Source organism: Megascapheus bottae, chromosome 21 (assembly GCF_031878675.1).
Source record: "Megascapheus bottae isolate mThoBot1 chromosome 21, mThoBot2.hap1, whole genome shotgun sequence".
In the NCBI taxonomy this organism is placed as follows: Eukaryota; Metazoa; Chordata; class Mammalia; order Rodentia; family Geomyidae; genus Megascapheus; species Megascapheus bottae.
Window position 1 is genome coordinate 21561604 of NC_143529.1, and position 23119 is coordinate 21584722.

At 35.3% G+C, this 23119-nt stretch overlaps 1 protein-coding gene across 2 annotated transcripts in view; it reads right to left on the bottom strand.

Annotated features, from left to right (window-relative positions):
* Positions 1-23119, bottom strand: part of Abca12 (ATP binding cassette subfamily A member 12) — a 165128-nt gene that overhangs the window by 61292 nt on the left and 80717 nt on the right. For both annotated transcript variants that reach the window (XM_090354380.1, XM_090354379.1), the window contains exons 10-20: positions 20530-20648; positions 19306-19412; positions 16272-16528; positions 16064-16176; positions 14427-14551; positions 11991-12164; positions 8349-8513; positions 7816-8026; positions 6390-6529; positions 4643-4762; positions 1539-1629 (exon numbers count right to left, since the gene is read on the bottom strand). In XM_090354380.1, coding sequence (XP_090210506.1) covers positions 1539-1629; positions 4643-4762; positions 6390-6529; positions 7816-8026; positions 8349-8513; positions 11991-12164; positions 14427-14551; positions 16064-16176; positions 16272-16528; positions 19306-19412; positions 20530-20648 — 1622 coding nt within the window. The remainder of the gene's footprint in view (positions 1-1538; positions 1630-4642; positions 4763-6389; positions 6530-7815; positions 8027-8348; positions 8514-11990; positions 12165-14426; positions 14552-16063; positions 16177-16271; positions 16529-19305; positions 19413-20529; positions 20649-23119) is intronic.

Sequence of the window (23119 nt, forward strand, 5' to 3'; positions counted from 1 at the left end):
GGGTTCGATTCCTCGGTACCACATACTTAGAAAAAGCCGTGGTAGAGCTCTATCCTTGAGAAAATTCCAAGGACAATGCCCAGGCCCTGAGTTCAAGCCCAGGACTGGCAAAAAAAAAAAAGCCTGATAGGCAGAATCAAAGAAATGTCTGGGCATCCAATACTCTAAAAATTGAAGTATGTAACCTCTTTGATGCTAATTATATATGTAATTATACACAGCAGATTATTTCTAATATATTTCAATTACATGTTTTCATATATATGTTTTATGTATGAATGTATACATATATTTATATATATTATTTATTCCGTTTTTTAAGATTAAACCTCCTAGGGCCTCAGGCATGCTAGGCTCATTGCTGTTTATTTTACCATTGTTTTACATTTACACCTTATCTCTCTCTCTCTCTCTCTTTTTTTTTTTTTTGTTGATCATGGGGTTGCACTCTGGGCCTGGGTCAGTCCCTGAGCTCTTCAGCTCAAGGCTAGTACTCTACCACTTTGAGCCATAATGTCACTTCCTATCTCCTATTTTAAAAGTAAAGAATGATAACATTTGTATAAGAACTTTGTAGTTTATGAAACAGTTTATGTAAGAACTTTGTAGTTTACTCCTGATATTGTTATCCAATGATGCTTTATCCAAATACTATTTTAAGAGAATAAATCCTCTAACATCTTTCTTTAATCAAATGGAATCGACATTCATAAAATACATAAATTATATACTCTCAAAATACATACAATTATGAGCACAATTCCTTTCCATGGGTATACTACCTAAGTCATTTGTGTCCCAGCATTGCCAGGGAGGGGGAGGTGGGGCACTGTCTGGGCTACTGCCAAATTCCGATGCTCTCAGTCTCTTCCTTACACCCCTGGTTGCATAGCAACAGGCAATCAGACCCAGCCTGAATTAGATGTCTTGCATCCTCTGGGTTGAAGGTGGGGAGGTGGCAGAGGGAATGCCTACGTTCACACAGTTTCCTTTGATCCTTTGCAGTCTATTTCTTTTAAATGACCATGATAGGAAAACCCAACCTGGAATACTGATTTTTATTTTCTCTTGATCCTCCACATTCTTTGGTTAACTCTAAACCCCTCAAATTGTATTTTGGATTAGTTAAGTGATACTGAGCTAAATGGGGATAAAATGCAAAACATAGTCCGAAATAAATCACTTCTTGTGTCCTTCAGGATGTGTTTGGCCTCAAGTTACCAAGAAATAAAAAAGCACAAAACAAGATAAAGGTGCTCATTTCTTCCATACACCTGCTACCTATGATAAAATGAGAGCTGAATTTACATGTGGCACATTGCAGTACGATTATGGACAGTAAAGGCAGATTAGTGTTCAAATAATCTTTACTATCTCTAATAAGCAATGGGAAAAGATAAACGATGTATGCTGACTTTCCATTTCTTTCAACAGCTAATGGAAAGCTAAATATAGAAGAACAGAAGTTGTCACACGGGACAGTGTTTTTCATACTTCCGACATGACAGTGAATAAGAGGATTATATAGCTGAACTCACCAAGATCATCTATCTGCTTCAGTAGCTCAACAGCATCAAGTCCCACAGAGAATTTCACAAAAACTTGCACAAAAGGGTTCCTTAGAGTATTCTAAAAAGTAATATAATACAAATCACTTTCAAAAAATGAAGAAAATATGTTTAATAATTGTCTCCAAAAAAACATCCACCAGAGTAAAAACAAGTAACCACCAATGGATGTTACCAACCGGTCACCTCACAAAGGTTCTGCACACAGAGAAAGAGGGAAGTGGCAGAAAGCACCTTGAAAGGCTAGATTTTTGTTTATGTATGATCACACATCGGTCAGATCACTAAAAGTGGTCAGAGAGGAACATCATTACCGACATTAGGCAATCATATTCTCTCTGACAGTCATTCTTCATAGTTGTTGCAGGTTTATATTTCTTAACATATTCTATAACTATTGTAGTTTATGGTTGAATTTTGCATTTTTGAAGTAAATCAAAATAACTTTGGACAATCATGATGTCCATATGGAATTTGTCATCATATTGATCTATATTTCAATTACTACCTCTCAGCCATGAACGTTTAATATGCACAACCCAGTGCTTCCAAGTCCTTACCTTTCTGTAAGGGAAAGGTAAATACTGACCCAAGCATGGAGACACTGTGATTTATTTCAATATTATTTTGAACTCTAAAAAGTGCCACTCTATGAAGATAGAGAAATGAGTTAATGATAAGACTTTAAACTGCTTCCAAAATCCATAGAAACACCAAAAGTTAAAAAAATAATTTCCAGCCATATACTGATGGCTCATGTCTGTAATCCTAGCTATTTAGAAAGCTGAAATCAAAGGATCACAGTTCAAAGACAGCCTGGGCAGGAAAGGCTGTGAGACTCATCTCCAATTAATCACCAGAAAACCAGAAGTAGAGTAGTAGCTCAAAGTAGAAGAGCACTACTCTTGAGCAAAAGAGCTAAGGGACAGCACCCAGGTCTTGAGCTCAAGCATCATGACCAACAATAATAAATAAACATACAAATAATGAATAAATAAATAATAGTTGCTTTAAAATATAAAAGCTTTATATTGCTGTTTCTAAAACTAGAGGACAGAACTGCTATAGGTATTGCGGGCTCCATTTACTCTCTGCTAACCACTGTTAGACAAGAGTTTAACCCAAGTTTCTCACATGTTTTATAAGCACATCTTGAAAAAGTATATTACTGTTTGTCTGTTTGTTTGTTGCTGAGGACTGAACTGGGACCTTGTGCATACTAAGTATGTATTTTATTTCTGAATCATTTCTGGTGTTAAATCCTTAAAGTTTATAGAATTAACATTTTCTTTAATAATTGAGAAAAGCAATTTATTTTGTCTTAAGTCAGAGTAAAGATACTTTCATTAGATGAAAATCGCTCTGTGAACATGGTCACAGAGATTCTCATTACTGTGCTTTGGGACTGTTATGCATAGAATAAATCTTTTTGTTAATTCTCCATTTTAGCTAACACTAATTTCCTTAAACCACTATCTGTATGTGTTTCTCTTCACAGAAAAAAATGGCTTTTGAAGAAAAGAGCATCTTCCATTTAGTATAATTCATGTATCAATAATATTTTATTCCATACATCTTTGTTATTGGAGAGTCATTGGAAAAAGTCACTGAAAATGAACATCCTGTAACTTGAAGTCAAAACCAAATAGAAAAGTATGGGGAAGATATCTGATGAAAGGGTTTACCTTATATGTATTAAATGTATTAAGAATCTGGTTTTATATTTATCTTGACATTTTATAAGATTCAAATTATGTTTATAATGAGGCAGTACTTGTTAACCAAAACAAAGACTGAGAAAAGCAGATTCTCAGTGTAATTATCCTGACAAAACTATATGATGCAAATCATTCATGCCATGTTTAGCTTCCTAAGCCTTATCATAAATAAGAGCAATAGTTCCTTTTTCTTTTGTAAAATCTATTCTAGAGCTTCATGAGGTTTCTAAAGTCTTCTCTTTGCCATGCAAACCACTGCTTCCTTAAACTCTTCTACTGTCATCATTCCTGTCTATTTTCTTTTCTCTACTTGTTGTCTAGGCAAACTCAGCCATTTGATCTTTAGTTGTCAATAGCTTTGTTGTGATTGGAACATTCCTTTACATAGTTTGCAATATGTTTAGAAAAACTTTTATCTTCTAAGAATTGCAAGTTACACTTATCTAGCAATGTGCATTTTTCCAGAGTTGCAACATTAAACATTTACTTTACACCTGAGTGAACCAGAAGTTTTGTTTAATTCTGCAGGTGGCAGTTTGGAGTGGGGGGAGCATTTTCTCTGGGTGTCAAAAACCTTTGCTTCCTTATATGACCTTGAACTTGTATGATCTTGACTTTAAGGATCCTATGTCACCATTTCACTGAGAACATTGTGTATACACTATATGGAAAGAAATTTGGAATTTAGTTAGTACCTATGTCTCATGTACTTAATAGTCTTTTTATTTTATTTTATTTTTTATTGTTGAGGTAATATATAGAGGGGTTGCAGTTAACAGTCACCAGGTAGTAGGTGCATGACTTCTCACACAATGATATGCCTCATGTTTTTGTCCCCATTTCCCTCCTCCCACTTCCTCTCAATCATCTTGTTTCCCCTCCTTCCTTTTCCTATTTCAAATAAACAAATAAAACCTATATCCAATATACCAGGTAACAAAGTCAGATACAGTAAGAATATGAGATTAACCAAAGGGCGATAAAGGAGAAGAGAAATAACATAGTACAATAAGAACAACAATCACACAAGACAGTTGTCTTAATAGCCTGTTAGCGCTGTAGGAATTCTAATTAAGAGAACAATACAGTCAAAAGACAAGAAATCGATAAGGTAAGACTATTGACTTATGTCACTAATTGTAGCCCAGTCTGTTAGATGGTAAAGGAGGTTCTGCAAAAGAGGGGAGGGTAATTTTGAATATGAATGTCAGATTTGCTAACCAGTCATAGATGGACCCCATCTGCAGAGAAGTAATTATAATCTAGTGAATATGGATGTTACCCTCACATAATAAAGGTAATTAAAATCTCAAAGAATTATCTCCAACTAAGGCAAGTAACAGAACCAGTTCGTACCTGGAGCATTGGAATTGCCTGGGTTAGCAGGTGGAAGGAATTAAAGAGGATTGGTGACTTATCTATCCACTCTTGAGATTTTTCTCTCAGTTCTGCCAGCTGCTTTAGAGTTACATTAGACTTAAAAAAAAGAAAGAAAAGAAAATTAGCATTTCTTCTATATTGCAAAAATTGCATCTAAAATTGTTATGTAACTTCAAAATCAGTACCGAAAGGTGGTTAGTAAATATATTTGTACATGCATATATGTGTTCATGTTTATATATACTCAGGAATTTCCTGCATGGTCAAAAGTTTTACAGTTTATAGATTTTATAAACATCAAATTTACAAAACTTCTTGAAATGCTGGGTTTGCTTGATGTCCAGAGTAAATTTGTAGCCAAAATGAAAGTAAATATGGTTATTTCACAAAGTTTTCATTTTTACCAAAGATACACTTTACTACTAAAGAATATTCCAATTCAGGAATATTATCTATCACTGGCGGAAGCAGACATATCATGGCATTTTTAGGAAAGTAATATGACAACAATTATTAAAGTAAAATACCATATCTATGAAACCCTGATTCATAAACATTCATTTCATTGAAAAAAATAAAAAGACAACACCAGACAGCTATGTAAAAATATAAGTGTATGAATATGGTTTTACATAGTATGGTCTATATTCCTTCATATGGTATACAGCAGTATTGGTAGCCTTGTCATTTACATTAATAAAAGTATTAGAAACAACATGAATGCCAAACAACTAAGACTTGAACGAAATATTGAGCTAAACAAGCAAATATAGAGATGAGAATCTATACTTTAATGATTGTTTTTTAGACTAGTTATAATAACTCAATACTTTTGTGAAATTAGCTAGCTATCAGTTGAAAATATTCTGCTTTTTTTTTTGTGGGTCATTGGGCTTGAACTCAGCCTGGGTGCTGTCTCTCAGCTCTTCAGTTCAAGGCTCCCGTCCTACCCTTGAGCCAAGACCCGTTTTCTAGAAGTTAATTGGAGATAAGAGTCTCAGGACCTTTTGTTCCCAGGCTGGCTTGAACCTTGATCATCAGATCTCAGTCTCCTAAGTAGGTAGGATTACAAGTGTGAGCCATCGCGCCCGGCAATATTCTGCTTTTTTGTGATAAATTTAAAACTTTGAGGCCTTAACTTTGAACCTTATGTACCGAGCAAATGCCAGGTCTAGCAAGCAGTGCTAGTCCTAGATTACTTGATTTAAAAACTACAAAAAAATAGTAAAATATAAAAACAAATTAATGTTTTATAGACCCTGGGAAAAAGAATTTTCAGCAAAGTACAAAAATGTAAAACATTCCTTTCTTTAATTTTGTAATTCTTTACTGTGGAATAGCTCAGGATGTCAGTTCTAAGTAACAGAATTGATAACTATGTGAGGAAATGTAATTTTGATTATAAAATTCTTGCTTTAATAAAATTCCTTAAACAGTGAAAAAAAATTTTGAGGCCTGATTCAACTAAAATTAATTTTCAGATGTCAACATGGTTCATTTCTCTTCAAAAGGCAAACATCCAATCCAGTCTATATTGTATATACATATCCAAGATCAAAGCTAAAATGAATAGTTAATAGTTTCAGAAATCCAAAAGTAACAATAAGAGTGGGTAAGATACAAAGAAATCAGAGGCAGCTAAAATAAAGTTAGAAGTTATTTACTATTTTTACAGAAGCATAATAATACTCAAAATAGAAACACCAAGTTAAAATAGTCAAACCTTTTCCATGATAGCCTTTGTAGCTGGGTTATAAGGCGCATATAAAATCTTTCCTAGCAACATTGGTTTCAAGAAAGCCCAAATGACAGGTCCAGCAGGCATGTTGATGATGTCTTTGTAAAGGGAAAAGCAAAATGGTGCTGGAAGTAAATTAAAACAGAAAAAAAATCACTCACTAAATGAGCCCATCAGTATGCATGATTATCACACACGACTTAAAGCAAAAAAAAAATCATTTGTTATGATGTTCTAATCTACCTTCAAATCTACAGTAGAAATACATGTAAAATACAAATTGACACAGATTGACACAAATTGACACAAAATATATGCATTAACACTACCCATATTAACAGATGCTAGACATCTGATATTGAGGAAGGTATAGTAGCAAAGCATGGAAGCAAATCTTTTTTTAGGTGAGAAAGTTTAACCCAATAAGAAAGCCCAGAACAAATGGTGGCATTTTGCCATGAGGAATCATAAAAACTGAAAATTGCATTTCAGTATTGCTTCCAATAGATTCATTTCGCCAACTTTTAATTTTGTAAACATAAACAAAAATTATTACTGGGATACTACTAGATACATAGGAGCTATTCAATAAATGTTTGTTGAATCCATTTGCTATACTAAACATTCATATATTATTTGGAAGAGCCCCACTGATTACATTTAGCATCTCAAAGTTTATAGATCAAGTAAACATCTTTGATGTGCCACTGAATGTTTATAACTTCATGGCATTTGGGCAGCCCGACCATATGCAACCTCAATTTCTAATGCTGCAAATATTGACTCAGACAAATTTAAAGCTCGGTTTTATATTATCTACTGGTAAGGCAGACATAGTTATGACTTACAAATGCTAAGCTCAGAGAAGTGCTGTCATGAAGATATTTTTGTCAATGGTGGGCCACTTATACGACAGTGTTCCTCAAGATTAAATTGCCTACGTTTGCTATGTCTACCTTATGTTTGGTATGCTTATCCTTTGATGTTCACACGAAGAGGAAATCACCTAACAATGCATCTCTCAGAATGCATCCCTACTGTTAAGTGATTTGTGATTATCCAGTGTTGTCACTTAAAAGATCAGCTTCCCCAGATTCCAAACAATGGTCTAATAAAGCTGAGTGATGTCAGCCAGTTACTTAGCCCTTGTGTTCCTCTTTCCCCTTTACTGAAAGGAACTAAGGCACTAGTTCCTTTAAGGGCCTAGGTATCTGCCAGGGCTACTATGAAATAGCTGTGCATTAATACACAGAACATGCTTTCCCTATGCTAAGTACCATCTAAGTGACTTCTATTTTTATTCTTAGAGGGAAATTAATACATCATTTATCATGAAAGATGGAGACAGACTCGATAATGTTCTTAATTGCCATTATGAATAATTATCATGCTTAGTTTGCAGCACACTTACTGGCTTGTAAGGGAATTCCATACTTTGAAGCAATTTGTTCTTTAGTTAGTTTGTAAGTCAAGAAATCCTTGGTGTGGTTGCCTTTTCGTTTCTGGGAAGCGGGCAGCATGGAAGTTAAGTAGTCAGTAGTAATCCCCTGAGAGCACAATGCTTTTGAGATGTTACTGAAGGATCCTTGGGGGTTGCTTATACGGCTGCTTCTGTACATTTCCTGAGAGACAAAAACCCCAGATATATTACTATTCTATGACCTATGGACAAGAAAATAGAAAGAAAAGGTAATGTCTATAATAATCTCAGTTCCTGCAATTCCTTTAAAACGTGAATCCCAATATAGATAGATATACAATAACCAATGTTACCAATTTAAAGTTACCTATTTAACATCCCCAGATTAGGGTGTTTTCTTCTGCCAGATTTTTTCCCCTAGTATTCTAGATTGGTAACTGAATGTATTGTACATGATCTTAAATCAAAGGTAGCATGACAGAAAGTTCTGTTTCAGCAGGAATATTATGGGATGACTTTTCTACCTGGGTTAATGGAACACTTCTGGACAAGTGCATTTGTTTCAGAGACTTCATTTTGTCCAACAGTGGATGTGTGCCAGAAGCCATCCGATTGAGGATTTCTTTCAGCCTTATGAAGAGTTCTATCATCTTTTCTACTGGCTTTTGATCTTTCCTAGGGAAGAACACCTATCCAAAACAGAATAAAAATGAATGACTTGTATGGAGAAAATGGAATCTTCATGCACTGCAGATAAGAATGGGAAAAGGGTACAGGCTTTGGAAAATATTTTGAATATTAATTACGTCATTAGGCATAAATTCACCAGACAACTTGTTAATTCAATTCCCAAGCATTTATCCAATAGTAGTGAAAGCAGAGGCTCACACAAAAATGTTTATGTAAAAATTTATGAGAAGAGCCAGAAAATAGACAACCCAGGTGAATGGACAAATGACCTGGATATCCTTTAAACCAGTATGATTTGTGATATAAAAAAGTGATGTTGACAATATGCTACAACATGTAGGAATTTCACTAACATTATACAATGTGCAATAAGCCAAACACAATGACCACATATTATATAATTAATCAAATGTATATCAAATGTCTGAAAAAGTTAAATATATGGAGATAAAAGTGGAGTTAGCCTGGATTAGACATTATTAGAAGAAATAACTTCTAATAAGAGAGGTCTCGAACCAGGAGTCATGGCTCATGCCTGTAATCCTAGCTACTCAGGAGGCTGAGATCTGAGGATCAAGGTTCAAAGCCAGCCCAGGCACAAAAGGACCTGAGACTCTTATCTCCAATTAACCTCTAGAAAATGGGAAGTAGAGCTCAAGGATAGGGAGGTAACCTTGAGCTGAAGAGCTCAGGAACAACATCCAGGCCCAGGGGTAGGGGTAGGGCAGCATGCTCAGGAACAGCACCCAGGCTGAATTCAAGCCCCAGGACCCACAAAAACAAACAAACAAACAGAGAGATCACTTGAGGGTGATAGAAATGTTCCACAATTATGTTGCAGTAATAGTTGCCCAAATGTATATGTTTATTTAAAAAATCGTTGAATTAGAGGAGGAAAAAATTCTAATAAGTGAGCAAAGGACTTGAATGGGTATGTCTCAAAAGAAGATGTGCAAATGACTAAGCATGAAAAAAATGTTTGGCGTCACTTACCACAAGGGAAATGGAAATAGATGTACATCATATCAATATTATATGATAAATAATTCTAACTCCTCCCCAGGTAGACAGTATTATCAAAAAACATATAAAGTTGGAAAAATAAAACAAAGATAATGGCAAGCGAGACTCTCATAAATTGCTGGTAGAAATGTAAATTAGTAAACCCAGTCTGGAGTTTTTTCAAAAACCTAAAAACTGATTTAACCTATTATCCAGGAATCCCATTACTGATTATGATGCAAAGGAAATGGAATCAATGTCAACAAACCACCTGCGTATGTATGCATTGCAACAATAATCATAATATCCAAGGCACATGTGCAAACTAGGTGACCAATGAATGGAGAAAGAAGACATAGCATATACATACAGTGGAATACTACTCACTCATAAAAAGAATTAAATCCTGTCCTTTGCAGAAATATGTGTGAAATTGAAGGACATAATGTTATGCTAAATGAAATAAAATCAGGCAGGGGAAAATAAATGACATGCTTTCTCACTTAGATGTGGAAATGAAAAAGTGGATCTCATGGAAGTAGAGAAGGGATAGTAGTTACCATGACTAGAAAGGACTTGAGGGAAGAGTAGATGGACAAAGGGCTGCAGTTGGCTAGATAAACAATGTCTAATGTGCCACAGTGTGATAGAATAGTTAGGGCTGATGACAGTAAATTGATTATTTCAAAATACATTGGAGAGAAGATTTGAAATGTTTCCAGTGGAGAGAAATTATAAATGTCTCCAGTGATGGATATGGTAACTACTTTACCCTGTTATTGCACAGCATATACATGTGAAAAAAGATGTCAGAAATAATCCCATAAATATCAGTACATATTAACTTAAAATACTTGCAAAGTCATTGATGGTTCACTTAAAGCAGATGAATTTTATTGTATGTAAATTATATCCTGATAAGTTTACAGAAACGAATGGTTTTAGAAGTGAAAATGGCACATATCATGATTGACATAATGCTCCATGAATAGCTTTGTGAGACTCTTCAGTGATTTGTCAGGCTCAGTCATTTTAATCCCATTATGTTCATCTGCTTCAAAAACAAGATGAAAATACCCCCAAGATCCACTCATTTATCTAGCGAACATTAATCGAGTGCCTATGAAGTTCCTGGAACTGGGTGAAGGACTGGGTATACAGCCAAACATAAACTGACATCATCCTTGAACTCAAGGAGCTCTGTAGACACATGAGGAATTCCACTGAAGTTATCCATGCACACATAATAGAAAGGCCTTGAGATACAAGATTGTTCTATTCAGTTGGCTGCAATAAGAATGAAGCTGGATAGCTTTATGCTAGCCAGGCAGGCACTACTACATGAATGCCCATCCAAGTGGACTCTCACAGAGCTGAACTCACACAGAGAAGAGAAAAGGAGGTGATCAAAGGCTTAGGGGGAACAGGGGATGTGTTAGGGGTCAAATGGTACAGAGTTCCAGTCTGAGAAGAGAAGTGAGATCTGGAAATCTACTATACTATAATCGTTGTTCATAGTAACATATTTTTAATAGCAGTGTATTGGGTATCTCAAAACTGCAAATGAACAGACTTTAAAAATTCTGATCAGAGATAGGTGGTGAGTATGAGAGGTGGTAAATGCACTAATTGGCTGGAATTAATCTTTGTATATTACACACACACATCAAAATATCACATTATAGTCTATCAACACATGTAAACATTACTTGTCAAAAATTTCATTCTGAGGATGTAGCTTGGTGGTCCCGTGCTTGACCCAGCAAAAAAGAAACAAAAGAAATATAAAAAACTCATAGGAGATGTTTGCACGGTAGAACTCTAAAAGGTGAGATCAGATCAACTACCACGGGAAGAATAAGAAGAGAACCTTATGGTCTAGTGTGGCAGGACACAAATATAATCGCAGCACTTAGAGGACTGAATGGGTAAATCATGTGTTTTCAGCTAGCATTGGCTATCCAATGAGACCCTGTCTTTTATACATACATACATGCATACATGCATGAATACACACATATACATATAAACTGGCTACTAGTGACTCACACCTATATTCTTAATTACTCAGGAGGCTGAGATTGGAGGACTGGAGGTCAAAGTCAGTTCAAGCAGCAGATTGACTCTTTTTTTCCCAATAAACCAGCTTAAAGCCACTAGAGGTATGTCTCAAATGCAATGTTTCAGTGGAATTATTTTTTAATTTACTAATATCTGACAATAACCATCTGTTTTTGCTCTACTAGGTAAGTAGTAGTGGTCTACCTGAAGTGATGGACAGTCAAATGACTTTATAAAATATGCCATTATGCAATGTCTTTATTTTAGATCCTATTTGGCTCTACAATGATGTCACATTTCTGAAAGTTACATAATTAGTCTCATCCTTTATGGCATCAGAGTTCATGCAAGTGTGGTTACAATTTTTCCTTACACCATATCTATCAATATAGCCAGTACCAGCAGCAACTTGCCTTGTAGGTGAAATTGTAAATGTCCAAGTAATGCAACAGCGTAAGTCCGATGAGGTAAGACTGCTGGGATCGCTCTGAAAGAGGAAGCTTGCAGAATTCCTTCATCGCATCTTCTAGTTTGGGGTTTGTGACATTAGCATCACAAGAGTGCAACCAGAATACACGAGAAATAATCTGCAAAGGGCAGAAGGAATAAAATAGCTTGCTGTGAACCATCTTAGCATCCCGTGACCACTCTGAGGTTCTTATGTGCTGTCAATTTGAAACTATAGCAAAGTGTCCTAAGAATCAAATAACTTCTTAAAGCACCCAATACTATTGATAAAACTACAGATTACACACAGTTCACTGGAAAGCTTAAGGAAGAAGATGGGGAAAAAAGAGAGGTCAGGTATCAGGACAAATCCCTGACGTCTTGCCTGAACCACTGGGTGAATAATGATACCAAAAATATTTGCAGTGTATTAGAGAAAACTGCTAATTTTAACCTCATGCTCCTATTAAATATTTTACTTCTGTTTAGTTCAAACTGCACTTTATTTGTTAATTATTCAAAGTTATTTTCTTGTATAATATACTATACATGCTTAGAATTGTAAGACGTCCATAATCACACTCATCATGGACAGTCATGCTTTTATCTGGAAATCTGATATTCAGACGTAAGATTCCACCTCTATTGTCTCAAGTTGTTGAAATATTAAGAAAAAAGCTATATTTCCCTTTTCTGCTTAAAAGTCATAAGAGTGCATACCTTCTATTTGTATATTTTGTTTATTCAAACCTGCTCTTCCGAAACCAAACATTGATTCCTGATATGAGATCTTAGGCGAGATCAAAGGGAAGATGTAACTAGATGTTACTTCACTACAAGAACTAGAGTGAAGGAAAGCAATTTTTATTCTTGTGTGGGGGAACCAATTTAAATGACATGAGTCACTTGAATATCTTCCAGAGGGTGCCAAGGCTTCTTATAAACTTTATCTAATATTGGAGAATAACGGCGCTATGCTTGCTTAGAAATGACACACGCTGTCACATGTAAGTTATGATCAGAGGACGCTTTCATCTCTGCAGTTCTTTTGGAAAATTTCTATGACACTTCCAGACAATGGACTTGGAAGAGGGACAAAAGATAAGACATTCTGAGTGGAAAACTCTATTAACAGCCTAGAAGAAAATAACATTATTCATTTTCACATTAAAAAAATGTTTACCACAACCACAAATTTACCCATGATTCCCTTGATCATGTCTATTGTGTATACTAAGTCTTTGTGTTGGGACTTTAAAAAAAAAGTAAAACTGAATGTGTATTTTTGTTTTAGTTGCAATGAAGAGTAAATAGAGTACGTGCTCTTTTTCTCCAATTAGGTCACTGAAGTTTGATATTGTATAGGGAGGACAAATGTACTTTGGACGGTTTGGTTGTCACAATCATTATGATAGTGCTGGTAATTTCAAAAAAATCTATCTGCAGGTAAAAGAACAATGGAAGCAAGGAGAGAGATTAAAAACTAAAAGGAAATAAACACACAATGATATTCTTGTTGGACGATTTTTCTCCTATTTAAGAATTAGACCTCTCGGGCTAGTTGTAGTACACAGCTCAGTTACTGAGGAAGCCAAAACAGGAGCACCTCAGTTTGAGGCCAGCTAAGCAAAGTTAGTAGGAGACCATGGATGATAAACAAAAAAAGTGTGGGGCTATAAATTCAAGCTCTAGTAACACCTCCCCCAAAGAATTTTCTTTCTAGAAATGGTATTGAGGAGTAAAGAAAGAAAGGGGGTGGATGGTGAATACCAAATGCAGTCATATAAGAAGAATCAGCTCGAGGGTGCTGAAGAGTAAGGTGAACCTTATTTTGCAACAACTCCTACATTTCATAACAGAGAGGTGGTTAAAGGCACCAAGTAAAAAGTAATAGTAAACAGAAACCCTAATTCCCCTGGTTTAATTTTTTTTTTTTTACCAGTCTTAGGCCTTGAACTCAGGGTCTAAGTACTGTCACTGAGCCTCTTGGTGCTCAAAGCTTGCACTCTTTCACAGCATCACTAGTGGCTTTTTCTGAGTAGTTTATTATAGATGAGAGTATTAGGCACTCTCCAGCTCTGGCCAGCTTTGAATGGCAATCCTCAGATCTCAGATCCTCAGATCAGTCATGAGCCGGGGGCTTCCCCGCTTGGTTTAAACTTTATCTTTGCAACATCCTATCCGTTTCCATTGTTACTCCACAGAGACACACATACAGTTGTTATGTGTCCATTGAAATTGAAATTGAGAAATTAGGTCAACTTGTAATTTTCTCATTTATAGAGAAAATGAACCAGATAAATATATATCTTGTTGATATTTACCTGATAAATACTTAACACATACTAAATGCTATCTAATCTTCTACACCCTGCCCATAAGCACAAATCATAAAGCCCCACCTCCACTCGGTTATCTGGGATGGGAATGGCGAGCAACTTGTCCACAGTGGAGTTCGACATTCCTGTTGTCCTTTTCAAGTCTTCTTTCAACTCTTCCACATTTCTAAACATTTCTATTAACTGACCTATAAGAAACACACACACACACAAACACACACACACACACAACCACATTAGTTATAATCTCATTGTGTAAGTCATACTAACACAGAGGAAACTTCTAGATTTAAGTGTAGTCAACACATATGTCTTGTCAGAAACACATGTCTCCCAGTTTGGGGCAAACTTTGCATTTTTAAGATCTATTTCTATCTGATTTAGACTTGTCCTTATTATATCATTAACTCATGGCAACAGATTGCTCTGGGTTATAAATTTTCCTGAGGTGTCTACAAGTCAAGGTTGATTCAAGGAAAGCATAGACTCCTCACAGACTCTGATCACAGCATGCACTCAGTAAATATCTCTCCATTTGCTTCAAAGCATCACACAGACCTAAAAATGCCTTTCAGCTCGGCATCATGTGATATTATCAGCTTAGGATGAGATCTGATAAATCCATAGCATAATGAGTTTAGCATAATATTTATGGACAGAGCATACTCCTTTGACTTTGTCCAGCACATTAAAGTTTATAAAAGATTTACACAATCATGATCTACTTTTTACCTAAAGTGTACTTAAATTTCAAACTCATAGTTCAGCAGTTGCACTTATTTCATACCTGGATCATTAAAGATACAGTAAACAATATTATGATTTTATTTTAGATATTGCAGTTTCTATTCTGCAAATTTCTTTTAGTTTCTTTCTTTCTTTATTTTTTTTGTCAGTAATGAGGCTTGATTTCAGGGCCTGGGCATCGGTCCTAAGCTTTTTTGCTTAAGGTTAGCTCCTTACCACTTTGAGCCACAGTGCCACTTCCAGCTGTCTAGTGGTTAATTAGAAAAAGAGCCTCATATCCTTTCCTGTCTCAGGTGGCTTTGAACAGCAATCCTCAGAGCTCAGCCTCCTGCATTGCTAAGATTATAGGCATGAGCCACACATGCCTAGCTCATTTCTTTTATTAAATATTCACCAGGCAAAATATACCCTTCTTTACTTTTAGACTTAGCACCTTTCTAATTTTTTGACTGATTGTTGCTCAAGATTCCGAATGAGTTTTTTTTTTCAGTGCTGAAGATATTATGCCAAGAAGAAATGTACCGCATAACACATCACACTCAGAATGCTAATGAAAAGTTCTGAATTGCAATTTCTGCACATATGATATGCACCTTTCCAAAGATATCTTAATCAGAGTACTCTCACAGAAGCAAATATAAATTTCACCCTGCTCAGTCAACTATCAAATGTACTTTAATATAGTAGAGAAACTAAAAGTAAACAGTCTAACTAGGTAACATTTGGAGTACATTGTGTTACAAAATCCAGATTCCCTGCTCTACTGTCTGCTACCTTTCTGTGTGTTTGCTTGAGGTAAGTAACTGTGTTTGAAGGCTTCAGATCTCTCCTGTGTAAGGCCATATCAAAAAGCAGGTTTTATCGAGAACTCCAAAACAGCCTTTCCTGAACTGCAGTGTGAGAAGCACCTGCATTCTAATAGGAGAGCATTATGGATAGGAAAGGAAAATCACCAGGATCTTCAGAGGTATCTGCGCTGTTATTGACGTGTAATATTGCTTCTATAGTTGGTATTAATTGAGTGATATTTTCCAAATACTTCATTTGCAATGCCTGTTCCAAGAGCCTGAGACAAGACAGAAGAGTAGAAATTCAACATGGCATAATAATATTTTGAGAAAGGATTTCACTAGTGAGAGAGACGATGGAAGGAACACTTACCCATTCATGTTTATACTAATTTTGCTTGGATCCCCAGTCAGTAATTTCATCAGCTTTTCAGATACCATATTGTCATGGTAGAGTAAGCTGGTTGCTATTTCGGTGCCCAGCTCTGCGGCTTCCAGAAGCTGCACATGAAATCCATTGTCTTGACACAGGCTCTCAAAGCTCACAGGAGAGATCTGGCATGATTTCGCTATTGAGGTAAAAGTTTCTGACTCACAAAGAAGTTCTGTCAAGTTTCGAAGTTGAGAAAGCTTTCCAGAAAGGGGAAAGAGAGAGAAGTAGATTAGCTATTTTTATGTAGTTAATAGGTAAGCATAAGCCACTGATTCACTTTCAAAAGGGAAAAGTGTTGCTATTTGGCATTACCATTATTCAAATTCACTGTTTTGCATCACTCAAGCTTATCATTTTAAGAATTTTATAACATCTTTGGAACTTTGAGATCTTCCTTTTTCTCAACTACAGATTAAGAGATTTTATATACATATATATGTATTTATAGTTAAAATATAGACGTACACACACATATACACAAACTGTATGCCAAGTAGTAAGTTCCAAAAACCTGAAATCTCAATGACACTAACAAATCATCTTCCTTCTTCCTCATACTGCATCAGTTGTCATGTGTCCATTTGCCTGCCTTAAATTACTCTTGAAACCATTGCTTCCTTCCGTCCTCTTCCACTAAAACCATAGAGAGGGCTTTCCATTTTTGTTTAGATGATTTCAAAAATAGACAACTATACTTTCTTCCAGTCTCATTTCCACAATCCTTCTCCCAAGGAGATTTCAATTTATGTGAATTTTGCCTTTGTTAAATTAACAATGAAAAGTTCTTGACTATGCAGAAAGAGGTCTTTTGAACCTGGGTTCTATCTCCTTGCATAGTTCTACATTCCCTTCTTTCCAGTAGGTTCCATCTACTACAAGCAGATAAATGAGTCCAAGTAACCTCCAGATAACAAGTATTTCTTTTTCAGACTCATATGTCTGACTTCTTATAAACCTAAGTCTCTATATCTAGAATTTACAATTCTGACCTAAGCTTACAAAGCCTGTAAGACTCAGCATAAATATTAGTTACTCCAGAAAATGTCTTCTCTTCACATCCATATTCCACAATCTGACTTACATATACGTCCAATCTCCATACACAGAAATAAGAAATAAGCCCAGCTGACAGAACAGAAACGTTATTTTGAATAGAAAACAGGAGAAAGGGGTTATATACTAATATTATAGAAGGAATGACATTTAAGCATGTCCTTGGAGGATGAGTAGGAATGTTCTAGATGAATGCATAACTCCTTTCTCATTTGTACAAATGAAGATAATGCCAAATTAAGAGCATTAGGAATTTTCATTCATGTAGACACTAAGTACAAAAGGTTAGCAAGCATATTTATTTGTAATATATTTGGTCATAATCTTTTGTATGCTTGCCTAATTAGGCTCAGTTGCTTATACAGCAAATCATCTTGCTTGCTTCAAACAAACCAGATATAATTTTACTATATCCTTGGCTACATAAATTCAATTGAACTGGATCTTTTTTACTAGGAAAGTTGTTTTTAAAACATAATCGGTTATTTAATAAATGAAGTGAATATTTCTTAATAAACTTAAATTGATGAGCATAATCATAATAAGCATGAACTGATTCAAACTTAAGATTGTCAATTTTTTGTTCACTTTTTTCCCATTGTTTTCAATAACATTCATTTGATTGTGATGTATTAATTTCTGCTTCTTTTGATAATAATAGAAGTAGGTAAATCAGGTTTTTGTTTTCTTTTTTTGTGGGTCATGGGGCTTGAACTCAGCCTGGTCACTGTCTCTGAGCTCTTCAGCTCAAGGCTGCCACCCTACCCTTGAGCCAAGCCCCACTTCTCATTTTCTCCGATCAATTGGAGTTAAGAGTCTCACGGCTGGCTTTATAGGGCCTGGGCTGGCTCTGAACTGAGATCTTTAGATCTCAGCTTCCTGAGTAACTAGAATACAGGGGTTAGCCACCATGCCTGGCCTTGAAGCTGTTGTTAAGGTTTTAGTACATTGTAAAGTTTCAATATCCACTTAGAATTTTACTTTATTTATTAAAGAATTTATTAACATTGATTTTTACATCATATCTCAAATGATGTATTTAACAAATAAGAATTCAAGAAGGGAATCTCTATATACAATCACTGGCACTTAGATTTTAGAACAATTAAAATTAGGCTGAGGGTTTATATGTTATAGATACATATTAATCTATATAATAAAATATTATGTCTATAAAGTTGTGTTTGTATTTCAAATACCATGTCCATAACATTGGGTATGCAAATATTGAGTCCACGCTCTTATACTGTTTGGATCTAATAACCACATATTAAGGATACTGTGCACCTTTTGTTCCTTTGGTCTTGACTTATCTCACTCAACAACTTTATTTAATTTTTGGTACTGGTCCTGAGGCTTGAACTAAGGTCACGAGCACTTCCTGAGTTGTTTTGTTTGATTTTGTTTTTGTTCTTTGTTCAAGGCCAGTGCCATACTATTTCAGCCACAGCTCTACTTCTAGCTTTTTGGTTATTACTTGGAGAAGAGTCTCCCAGACTTTCCTGCCTGGGCAGATTTCAAACTGTTATCCTTAGATCTCAGCCTCCTAAGTAGCTAGGGTTACGGGCCTCAAAATCTTTTTCATATGTCGTAAACTCAAGACATCTCAAATAAGTAATTACATTATAAGTTCTCTTTCAAATCATAAAGCTTAACAAGATAATTGCACTATTAGTCATTTCTGTTTATATGCATAACTGCAATGAGTTTCTCCTGGATCAGTTTATGCAGAGATAATCTCTGCATTGATGAAAAATAATAAACTGTTTGTATAATACCATCACAATGACACCCTAGCATAAATCTAGGCTCAATAGAAGATCATTATTTGCAAAGATCAGATCAAAAACTTCAAGTGAAATTATCTTGCCAAAGTATTACAGGAAATGTTGATATTTATATTTTTTCTACTATGGCTTACTTTTGACTTCAGAATTTCTGGAACTGGAGGGAAGTAATCCTCATAGGAGCCATTTTGAAGGAAAGAGTATTTAAATTGAATAGTAGACTGTAGAAGTCGTAGATTTTCTGTAGAAAAGGAAAGAAGAGTTAATGTACAGAGTTACTAGGTGGCTTGAGAAATATGCTGGAAAAATAAAGATAACTTTATCTTGATTTATTACTGCTTTACTTAAAGAGAGTAACCTATTCAATATAAATGTAAGATGAGCAATAATTTAACCTTTGCTTGAACCATGTGGACTATGGAGCTCATTATTTTAAAAATATTCATAGCTAGTCTGCTTAGAGATAAAAGAAGTATTTCCAGCCCTTGCTACATGATTTCAGCTCCCTGTGAATTTTTGAATATTTTGAATATTTGACATTTGGTTCTACTATTAATTAATTTGGAAGAGAATAGGTTGTATAATTACAGTGATGTAAATACTTCTAACCTTAATTAGTTAATTCCTCATAAACAATGACAAACCTTACGTGTGTATTATAAAGTTTGCTTGCTATCAAGTCTCAAAAATTTGTGCCTTGAAGAAAGTGTGAGAAAATAGGTATCTGAAGTCTCAAAAACTTGTGCCTTGTAGAAAGTGTGAGAAAATAGGTATCTTCTCTCTAGAAAGAAAACAAGTATTGAATTGGGATATTCATGGCAGCTTGCATATGTAGGGAATTTGAAAATATAAAGGATGAGAATGGAAGTAAAAATAGTCTGCTAAAAATATTCTTTATATAATTTCCATCTGCTTATGGAATTATACTTTATCATTTGTCTTCACTCTTAGCAACTACTGAGCATTAAAGGCATAGAAATTCCAGTAACTCTGCACATTTGTAAAGTCTATCCACGTGGCCATTATCATTGTATCAATATGTGGCCGTTATGTAAAGTGTATTCAGTTGGGCACTAGTAGTAGCAGTATCAAATAATAATAATTTTAGCTATTCAGTTTTCATGTCAAATCACCAAACTGAAATATGCATAAAAGTTATGTTTTAAAAATTCCATTCCTTGATAAGCAAATGACTTATAAGACTTAATACCCTGATAGTTGTAAATGTGGATGTGGATATAACAATAAAATTCCCCCCATACAGTATAACAGATATAGGCTACGAATGAGAAAAAAAAAGACTTAATCCTTATAGAATAGAAATTTAGAGTAGAGTCTATTGTTAAGAACAGAATTACCTGGGGATCCTCTGGCCAAATTATCTGTCACATTTCTCACACATGACAAGTAGGGGAAATAAGGACTATTTGATGATATATTTAAAAGAGCATCTTCAAAGGTTTCCAGAATCAGGAGCCTATAAAATTAGAAAGGCATATGTAAATCCAACCATCTAGACCTAAGTCAAAGCTTTGTTGTTAAGAGCATGTTAGGGCTAGCTTGTATTTGTGTGGTTTGTGTGGGGGTTGAAATCCTGTAAAATCAGGATCTCCATACCCCAAGCCCGGCTGAACTGAGGCAGTACTACTGTATTCCCTGAGAATCCATTTGCTCCTTGGGTACTACTTTTAATATTTATTCTCAAATTAACCATTTTCTTGTTTACTTTTAAACTGACTGCCAAGTAAGGCTGCAGCGTAAGATGCTATTTTTAGGATTCTCTACCTGAGTTAAGTGTGTATATTTGATGTATACTTCATTTAACATCAATGTTATTAAAATGCTGGTAGAAAAGACTTCTGATATACTTAGAAAATATAGGAAAAAATTTCCACCACTATTAAAGAAACTCCATGTGTTTTGATGTGAGTTAACAAGACAGGATCTTTAAAGGATGTAAAAAAACCATGGCAAAAAAGACCCTAATTTGGCAGTGAGAATTCAGTCTAGTGGTCTTATGGCTACCTGTTATATAAATAGAGTTGATAAACTCCAGATTTAAAAAGAAGCACTGCTTACAAAAATCCTCTATTTTTGCTTCGGTGTTCCCTTGACTGGAGACACTGGATAACACTGTATTTGGTTATCTTAGACCATGAAGCTTTCTGACAGTTAACCTCATTATTTATCAAAGCCCCCTTGCAGATAATCAATGCCATTTATCAATTCACAAACAAAGGACAGGGTAATATATGCTGAGACTACATTTTCTGTCCTAAATAAAAGAAGTCATCTATCAGAGATTTCTAAATTACCTTGTAACTGTTAAAAACCCCACAGGAATATGGTAGATAACAATACTAGCCTTATCATATGAGTTGGCCATATAATATGAAGTTATGCCTACACATAGGCAAGTGTCATGGGCTGTCATTCCATTCATGGTAGCAGGGAGTCAAGTCAAGGTAATTATAAGCAGTATAGTCACAACACTGTGCTAGAGCTAGTGTTTTGAAATGTGTAATAACTTTAGGAATATTGATAGAAACAAAGACAGTTTCTAAAAGTGGATGTTAAGGATAGGCTAAAAGATGGGGTTGAAAAGAAGAGACAAGTAGAACTATGAAAGTATTTATAAATTTACTGCATCCGTTATTTTATTGGACTGTAGTAATAAATGTTGGTTTCATGATCTCTCCTACTGATGATTTGAAGGAATGATTCATTTAACTTATATTTAACTCTTTGTTTACCCTAACTCCATCTTCATTGCAGAATAACTAGCAATCATGTTTTGTTCATGATTGTCCAAGTTAATGGCTAACGGAATGCAAAAATGTATAAGCAAGAGATGGGAGGCTTCCAAATCTTGGCCATTTATCTGGGAGGAAGACAAGAGGCATTTGTGGATGGTCCTTTGTAGAGTAGCTCCTGGTTCCGGGCAAGATTGTCCTCTATCATCTCCCTCTCTCTCCCCTACCTAACTCTTTTCTGGTTAGTTTCCTCTATTGCAATTAAAAATATATAAAGCCGATGGGAGTTTGGCCTAGCGGTAGGGTGCTTGCCTAGCATGCACGAAGACCTGGGTTTGATTCCTCTGTACCACATATACATAGAAAAGGCCAGAACTGGTTCTGTGGCTCAAGTGGTAGAGCATTAACCTTGAGGAAAGCCCGAGGACAGTGCTCAGGCCCTGAGTTCAGTCCCCAGGACTGGCAAAAAAAAAAATATATATATATATATATATATATATATATTAGAGAGAGAGAGAGAGAGAGAGAGAGAGAAAGAGAGAGAGAGAGAGAGAGAGAGAGAGAGAGAGAGAGAGAGAGAGAGAGAGAGAGAGCCACTTTCATCAAGGAATAAAGGAATACTGTTCTACAGCAAAGTATGGGCCTAACTTTCCAGATGGACTAGAGCAAGAGATGCCTTTGGCAACACTGTCAAATATAGAGGATAATTGCTCTTGAGGTGACCTTGAGATACTGATTAGCCTTCTCTTAGGTTCACAGGAAAAACTTAATTGCCTAATGCTTTGAGAATGAATTTCATATACTCCAAAAATTAAGACTCTGTGTGTTTATGACACATTTTGGCATAAACAACCCATAAACCCTTTAAATCATTTAATTTGTGTATCTGTTATACAAAACCTTATTTTCCCAAAATATTCAAGTACACACACACAAATAAATGAAAACAATGACCTTCAAATAGAATAATGATAGAAACTATAAAAGAAAATCATTTTTTAAAAATAGTTTTCTTCAAAAACTGTGCATCACACAGAAAAAGTGAAAACAACAACAACAAAACGAAACAAAACTTAGCTGGGTGTGGTGGCTTAAGCCTATAATCAAAGGCAGCTTGGGCACTAAAGACTGTGAGACTCTAATCTCCATTAATCACTAGAGAATGGGAAGTGGGGCTGTGGCTCAAGGGGTAGGG